The 8,642-nt window shown below is 35.3% G+C and overlaps 1 protein-coding gene across 2 annotated transcripts in view; it reads left to right on the top strand.

Annotated features, from left to right (window-relative positions):
- CNOT6 (CCR4-NOT transcription complex subunit 6) overlaps nucleotides 1–8,636 on the top strand; it is a 17,324-nt gene extending 8,688 nt beyond the window's left edge. For both annotated transcript variants that reach the window (XM_009285875.2, XM_009285874.2), the window contains exons 6-11: nucleotides 1,437–1,594; nucleotides 2,101–2,255; nucleotides 3,236–3,390; nucleotides 4,398–4,628; nucleotides 5,396–5,598; nucleotides 6,282–8,636. In XM_009285875.2, the coding sequence (XP_009284150.1) occupies nucleotides 1,437–1,594; nucleotides 2,101–2,255; nucleotides 3,236–3,390; nucleotides 4,398–4,628; nucleotides 5,396–5,598; nucleotides 6,282–6,494 (1,115 nt within the window). In that variant the 3' untranslated portion in view covers nucleotides 6,495–8,636. The remainder of the gene's footprint in view (nucleotides 1–1,436; nucleotides 1,595–2,100; nucleotides 2,256–3,235; nucleotides 3,391–4,397; nucleotides 4,629–5,395; nucleotides 5,599–6,281) is intronic.
- The last annotated feature ends 6 nt before the right edge of the window (nucleotides 8,637–8,642 follow it).

Below are 8,642 nucleotides of genomic sequence, written 5' to 3'. Positions count from 1 at the left end.
TTTTTTTTTTTTTTTTTTTTTTTTTTTTTTTTTTTTGGATCTTTACTATCTGTTTAAAAATTTTTGATGCTTAAATTAACCAATCATCTGTGCAGTGCTGACCAGCCAGCTGAAGTAGTTCTATCTCAATTGGAACACCTGTTCGAGATTTACCCATCTTTTACTAGAAAGTAATTTCTTTTTAATTAACGTCCTCCTCACAGGAATTGAAGCTGTTGTCCACAATTAGTTAAACAGTTAAATTATAACAGGCTTAATTGAACATTTGTTGAAGAATAAAAAAATGAAAGAACATGAGCATAATTTCCCAAAAATGTAGAATTTTTTTGTTTTAAGTAACCAATGTATCATCTTTGTCTCAGCACTTTTCTTGCTGTTGGGATTCAGGTCATGTTTAATTGTTTATTCACTTTTTCGGCATGAATTGTCCAAAATACAGACTCTTCTATTTACCTGCATACCAAAAATCTTAGTGGGTTTCTCAGTTATTGTAGTGTCCTCTCTTTCAGGACTGATGGACATCACTTTCCCCTATTAATTTTATTAAGGCGGTTGCTTCAAAGATCATGATGTTAATGCAGCTTGTCTTTTGCTGTCACCTATTTATTTTCAAAATGCTGGGCTTTGACCCACCCAATCAGCCCGAGATTGTTGCCTCAATTTGCTAAATCTTCAAACAACTGTCTTGTTTCTTTTTCCTAAGTTGTACTCCACGTTTGAGAGGAGCTCCCAATAAGCTTCCAAGTATCTCATTACTGTACTGCAAATTCCTTAGTGCTTTTTAAAAACAACCAACCAACCCCAACAAAACCAAAAATCCATGCTGCTGGATTACCTGTCAGGTTGCCCCAAACTGTCTCGTTATCACTCCTGTTCCAAATCAATACAGAGAGTAGATGTTTCTTGTCTTTACACCTGAATTGTAAGCTTTTTGAGGTGGAAACATTTGGGGGTTTATTTTGCCTATACTTTTTCATTGTGCGAAGGGATCCTTGCCCTGCCTATGGATCTGTTGCGGTTCGTGGTGGTAATAATTAAGGTAGACTTTTAAATAATCTATTTGAAGAGTTTGCAAATCTTTGTATAGCCAGCAAATGTAAGTGTTCAAATACACTTACCTTGTTCCAGGCTTTTCACAGTAGAGCACCGCTTAGCATAAAGTACATTTGTCTGGTATGTACTGCACTAACCGTATAAAGAGAGGGTTTGGGTTTTGTTTTCTAATTAACTGCTAGAAGACAGCTGCCATAAGTCCAAACTCATAATTTATCTTCTTAAAAGGACTGACAATTTTTTTAGTATAGATACACATGGTGTGTTTTGGTTGAAGCACGAATTGATAAATTTGCAGAAGACAAAAGTAAAGAGCATAATTGTATGGTTTTGGGTTTTTTTGTTAAATATATCAGTGTGTAAGTAAAATTATTGTTCTGCAGCCTTGTTTTCTGTCATGTGTTACAACGTGCTCTGTGATAAATATGCTACCCGGCAGCTGTATGGCTATTGTCCATCTTGGGCATTGAACTGGGAATACAGAAAAAAAGCCATTATGCAGGAAATCCTGAGCTGCAATGCTGACATCATAAGTCTTCAGGTAAAAGATATACTGTTATTTCTTTTCCTTTTCTATTCCCACATGCTGGTTTCTCTATATTAAATGTATTTACAGTAAACGGTCTGTTTTCAAAATCTTCTGAAAACAAAAGAAAAAAGTGGTGTGTTTAGAACATTATTTGTTGCTTGACATCAAAAGAATGCGTTTCAGCCCACGCAGTTGGAATGTGAACCAGCAGCTGCTGATCAAAGAAGTGTACATGGTGTCTTTGTGCCCGTGTGTGTATGTGGGGCTATAATTGACACATTTTCAAATAAAAGGCTTGAGATAATCATAACTCTGGGGATTACAGAAATTCATTTGTATTTTCTTAAAATAGGGATATTGCTCTCAAGTTTGCATTCTCTGATGTACTTAATTCTTAGAATTTTTTTCCCTTAAATCTAATTTGAAAGTGATTTACACTTCTGAAGAGTCTAAATAATATCAGTCTTCTGTATTTTGATAATAGTACATTCATGCTGTGCTGTCTTATAACTTTACAGGAGGTCGAAACGGAACAGTACTACAGTTTTTTCCTGGTAGAATTGAAAGAACGTGGCTACAATGGATTCTTCAGTCCAAAATCTAGAGCTAGGACAATGTCAGAACAGGAAAGAAAACATGTCGATGGTTGTGCAATATTTTTCAAAACAGAAAAGTAAGTGATGTGTTTTGCAGAGCCTTCTATTGTGTCTTGCTCTCTTTCACATAATTTCTCAGGTCAGTCTATTGCTCAAACAGTTTGGCATTAGGCGCCCTTTTTGAGGCCATTCAGTGTTTCTTACAGAGCATTCCTATCGTTCGAAAGAGTGGTCTGTACGGGAGAAATCATTTTGTGCGTAACTAGCAATAGAAAATTTTACCCTGAAGTTTTGTTTAAGTTAAAATTTCACTGTGTTAGAGCAGTGCAGGTTAGGAGTTCACTAAATTATATTGCAATTGTTGAGTGTGTGTGTCCCAACCATTAGGTGTTAATAATGAAAAATGAAGCAAATGTCTTATTTTCTTACTTTTTCTGAGTAAAGGGATTGATAATCCCCAAAATTGCTGAAATAAGACCTCGGGTGACACTGACTTTTTGATACATTAGCCTTCTGATAAAGCAAAAGACAAGGTGCTTAACATCGCTGCTCGCTTCTGAAAAAAGCCGTTATTTAAGAGCTGCAGCACTTACTGATTGTGTCATACTGTACTTGTACAACTGTTTGGATATGAGGGTAATAATTTCCCTTCCTCCTCCTGCTTCCATTCCTTTGTATCCACAAGTAAATGTAGGTGCCAGGTTTGGTACCATTCGGCTCAGAAAAATTATTTAGTCCCTGTCTATTAAACCTGCATCTCGGAACTAGAAACTGGTGCAGAATTAGAAACAAGCGCTCCTTTTCTATTGTGTGTGTCTCTCTCTGTCTCTCTCTCTCCCCCTCCCCCCCTTAATTGAAACTAAGTTAGTATAAAATATCTAAAAATTACTAGGAAAACTATCCTTTGAGTTCATCTTAGGATTTTATGAAATTATGCGATTGGCTGAGATTTTCACATCATAAAGGTGTTTGAGCTTTAATTAAAAGGAGAATTATCTATAACATTGCCTTTTGTATCTGGCTGCTGAAAAAAACATATATGATGTTTCTCTTTCAGATTTACTTTGGTTCAGAAACATACTGTTGAGTTCAATCAACTAGCTATGGCAAACTCGGAAGGCTCAGAAGCTATGCTGAACAGAGTTATGACAAAAGATAATATTGGCGTTGCTGTATTGTTAGAACTGCGAAAGGAATTGATAGAAATGTCATGTAAGTCCTATTTAGTTTAATTTTTTAATAGATTGTATTTTGTAAATGGAGAAAATTGACTTTTGTTACAGTAAACCAGAGAAACTAGGTTCTACAGATGAGTATAACTTTGCACATTGTATGCTGAGACAAATTTATTTTCAAAGAGCATTTGGGGAAAAGTCGTATTGCTTAAATGATGATTTTTTTCAAAGAGCATTTGGGGAAAAGTCGTATTGTTTAAATGATGATTTTTTTTTTTCTGCTTATACATTTTTGCTTAAAAAATACAAAAACTTGAGTTTGAGTGATTTTTTTTTTTTTGCTTGGAGATATGTACAGGTATCAGAGTCGGTTGGTGTTAGTTGCGTGTTTCTGGGTCATGTATCTGCATCGCTTTAGCTTGTTATTTTCTTCACTGTCATGCTTATACAACCTGCTTGTTCTGCCCTGTCATTCTTAATTTAGGAAATGTAAACTGGCTTTGTAAGTGTCGCAGTGGGTACCTACTCAACCTGTGTTATGATTATCCAAATGATATTTTATTAATTCAGATTCTAACAAACAAGCCTTTTAAGAAGCACTTCTAGCAAGAGAGGTAACTTATAACGTGGATAACTTAAGATGCAGAGCTCATTGCCTAATAAGGTATGAGCAGTGGCTGTTTACCATCGCAACCTGAGGAAAACTGTTCTAATTTTTTAGAACTACACTATTTGCCTGTCATTAGGATTATCTGTTATTTATGGTAATTCACAGTATTCTTAAATATGTAAGTGTTACCTGTAACAGGATGGTCTGTCTGTTAACGGTCTTGAATGTGAAACACAATTATTCCTAATGCTTTATATCAACTAAAATGCTTAGTAGATGTAAGAGGAGTTGTGTGACCCTCTTAAATTAAATGGTATTAACCCTCTTCAAGTTATACTGGTATTTTGTTTTATTTTTTAAACATCTTGTTTAAAATTCAACAATAGTGTTTTGTTGCTGACTGTGTAAGGTAAATAATTGATTTTAAATTTTAGCTGGAAAGCCACATCTTGGGATGGAGAAGCAGCTAGTTCTTGTAGCTAATGCACATATGCATTGGGACCCAGATTATTCTGATGTGAAGCTGGTTCAGACTATGATGTTCCTGTCCGAGGTAAAGAACATTATTGATAAAGCCTCTCGTAGTCTCAAACCTGGTGTTTCGGGAGAACTTGGAACCATTCCACTTGTACTGTGTGCAGATCTCAATTCTCTGCCAGACTCTGGTAAGAGTTCTATTTCTTTTCTTTTTTTTTTTTTTTTTAAAGACTGTTTCAAGTGTGTAACAATTTAAATTTCAAGGTCTCACTTTTTTAAAGTTTTCAACTTAGAGAATATGTTGTTTGATACCATAGTTGTTTGATACCATAAGCATTAAAGGTACTGAGGAAATAGAAGGAAGAGAGAAAAGCTAGAACTGTTTCTTTCGTGAGTGACCTTATTGCCTAGGCAGTAGTGTAGCTATGCCTGGTCTTTCAGAAGCATTTTCATTGTTATCTTACAATACAGGAATGGAAAGGGAGAAAATACCTTTCAAAAATAACTTGTTAATTTGGCTTTGCAGCCTCTTTAAAGTTAACTTTATCTGCAGTAGTGTTACAGAAGTTGGCTTTTTTGCAACATTTTAGCCAAAGAACGATGGAAGCCAAGACTTGAGCAGAGAGGCGAGGAGAGGAGGAAGCTGCCTGCCTAGCACCTATAGCATTTTACTTCCACTTCTTTCATCTTCCCCCCAGTCAGTCTGTTCCTAATTAACCTTCTAGTTTTTTCTAATCAAAGCACGTCTCTTTGTTCTAGGCGACGTTTGCTCTTGACATACATATAAAATACTTCAAGATAATGTATAAGAACTACTGCTGAGTGTATTGTATACGTGTTAAGGTTTTGCTTTTATAATGCATCAGGTTGCATGTATGACTTGAAATAATCTACCCACACTTATTTGCTGAATGCTTGTTAATACCTTCCTGTGTGCATGTGTCTCTCCTAATAGGTGTTGTTGAGTACTTGAGCACTGGTGGAGTGGAAACAAACCACAAAGATTTTAAGGAACTGAGATACAACGAAAGTCTTACTAACTTCAGCTGTAATGGGAAAAACGGAACAACAAATGGAAGAATTACACATGGTTTCAAGTTGAAGAGTGCCTATGAGAACGGTCTAATGCCTTATACAAATTACACATTTGACTTCAAGGTAAGAACTTGGCTAATATTTTGGAAAAGTTTTCCATTTTGAAGTTTAACTAATGTGATTTGCCGTACGAAATTGTTTAACAAAGAAGTTAATCCGTTTGGGTAGCTAACAGTAAATTCACCAAGTTTATATTTAAAACATAGCGAACTGGAGTGCCCAACACTTCAGCCTCCTAGAAACCAAATTTTCCTTTTTCTTGTTAGTAACTTGTAATAGATTTGCAAGAGTTGGGGTGCTGTTAACCTTCCCGTAAACAGGAAGATTTTGTATTTTAATACTCCGAGCTAAATGAAATAGTACAACAGGGGCACTTAAGCTGTCAACTGTAAGGAAATAATCCGTGTTGCTACTGGAAAACTCTCAGTGCTCCGTTGCCCAGGGGAAGCAAAGATGGTTCTTTTCCTCCTCAAAATCAGAGGAATGTGATTGGAAGCTTTGTAGGAGATTGGAAATTACAACCCACAAAAGCAGAGCAGAAGTGATACTTTTTCTTTTGTTTTCCTAATCTATATTGAGCAACCCATGGGATATAGGAAGCAGAAGTCTCCTAAGTCGATGACGTGCTGTGGAGAAGGAATGGTGGCATTTCAGTTACTCGTAATACTGAGCTCACCTTTTGTTTGGAACAATACCTTGAGTCAAGAAGATATACTAACAATCGATTTTATTTCTTCTCGTTTTAGGGTATTATTGACTACATCTTCTACTCTAAACCTCAGCTAAACATACTTGGCATTCTTGGACCTTTGGATCATCATTGGTTAATAGAGAACAATATAAGTGGTTGTCCACATCCACTCATCCCTTCTGACCACTTCTCACTTTTTGCACAACTGGAGCTTTTGCTGCCTTTCCTGCCTCCTGTAAATGGAATCCATCTCCCTGGCAGGAGGTAGTCAAGTACATTTTAGAGGGCAACCTCAATCTAACTTGTACAATTGTAAAATCTGAATATAGAGGAGTGAGGTATGGCCAACAGGGATTTTTTTTCTTAATAATCTTAATCTTAAATCTAATTATTTGCTAAAGACATAGTAAAAGCCAGGTGCTATCAACAGACACAATTCTGAGCCCAATATACTTTGTATACTGTTCAACAGCGATTGGTGCATTTGCACCTTTCTTTAATACGTTACAATTAACCTTCCTGTTTCTTTTATCCAACGTGACGTTTTCATGCCTTGAAATAGGGAATTGTTATACAGTATATTCTCTTTGCACAGTTATCTGTAGCACTACTTTTTGAGGCCAGTAGGAACATCCACAGAACATTCTTCCGTACTTCACTCCCTCCTTTTTCAGACTTGTTTGTAAAATATAGAATTTGAATTTAGCCTTTATTGATTGTATATGAACAACAGAAAACCTGATTGATGAGATTTTGTACTTTAAAAAAAGAAAAATCAGATTTGGAAAATGATTGTATTGTAAACTAAGGCTAAATTTTTATCTGTTTTCATGTGTTATAAAGGCCAGCTTGTAAAAGAGGTTGTCACAGGTTTTCTCTGCTAATGATTTGCACTGTTAGGGTTTCGTTAGCCCTTTTGTACTACTTTTTATGTTCAATTGAGAACGTTGCTTTTAAAATCCAAACCTGTAAAATCTTAATATCTTACAGAGAGAACTAAATACATTCTGTCTATTTCTGATTTAAAAAAAAAAAAGCATAGAGTTCTCGCAGAACAGATAAGCTAAGCAGTGAATATAAGTAGACCTGTATGGATTGAAAGTTATTGCTGATGTGTATACACTCAGATATTTTTCTCATCTCTAACTTTTGAAGTAAAATTTAGGGATACTTGTGTACAGCTTCTTCATTTCTGTTTTAAATACTTGTCCTATCTCCACTGTGCCTGCTTAAATTTGTTCTCAACTAGCACTGCCTGTGCATGCAGAGAGATCCTGTGCATCCTCTTTTATTTTTTTAAATAACGTTAACACTTGTGAAAATTTTATGAAGATACTTTTGTATAAGCTGTGGCATCTTTTTTTCCTTTGTGAAGCATTGAATATCACACTTTTTGAACATGTTCAGGTTATGGGTACACAGTTTCTAGCTTCTAATACCCATGCACTGCTTCTTTCAGTGTCATTGCACAGTGCCGTTTTTCCCACTAAGAATTACTATCATGTGAATTCTCTTTTGTTTAAGTGTGTTCCTCAGTTTCAGAAAGTATAATTCCTTGAAGAAGAAAAACCCAACCCTACATTTTCTATTGATGAAGCAGTGTAAAGTAAATGCATTTTCAATACAGGTCCCAAAGACAATTCTTCAGATCATTTTTTTTTTTTTTAAAGTGACCAAGTCTTATTTTAAAGTGTCAAGCAAGACTAAAGTTGCAGTGTACCCTCAGTGCCATTTGTGTCATGAAGCCAAGTATGTAACAGCTTACAAATTTAACTTGTCTGTATCCTAAAAGGGAGAATTTATCATTTCCTTAAACTAATACAACTTGAATAATCAATGTTAAAAATAAATGCGATAGAGAGCTTGGTCTTAAACAGCTTTTGTTTCAGCTGCGGGCAGGGAAGCAAAAGGACACTGAGCATGAAGAGAAAACTTTCTAAATATTGTGAATTTTTATATATAAGAGAGTGGATTGGTAATAATGATTCAAAATTTTATTGAAAAGTAGTCAGCACACGTGTGCTCAAACCGTTCTGTTTTAAGCTGAAAGTAAATTTGCAAACAGTTCGGATATGTAAAATGTACATTTTAAAATTTCAATAGGAGAAACTTTGATCTTGAATCCTTGTCTGGGACCTGATCTCTTGGGGTTATTTTGTTTTGGTTTTAGTTGTGAAAACACCAAACATGTCCAGTTTATAATCAGTACATTGAAATGCTGGTAGTATTGCTGTAGTAGACTTAATGCGTAGTGTTATTTTTTTTCTGTTTGTTTTTTTGGGTTTTTTTGTAAAGTGTGAATAAAAGGTGTTTTACTCATGTTTCCTTAATGATGTCTTGGTAATGTACATCATGACAATTTCCAGTGATGATGAGCCAATTTAGCTTGTCAAACTGAGCAAACTATTTTTCTTTT

This window comes from Aptenodytes forsteri, unplaced genomic scaffold (genome assembly GCF_000699145.1).
Source record: "Aptenodytes forsteri isolate BGI_AS27 unplaced genomic scaffold, ASM69914v1 Scaffold54, whole genome shotgun sequence".
Taxonomy (NCBI): domain Eukaryota; kingdom Metazoa; phylum Chordata; class Aves; order Sphenisciformes; family Spheniscidae; genus Aptenodytes; species Aptenodytes forsteri.
Note: the sequence above shows the minus strand (reverse complement) of the source record. Positions and strands in the feature narration are given on the sequence as shown.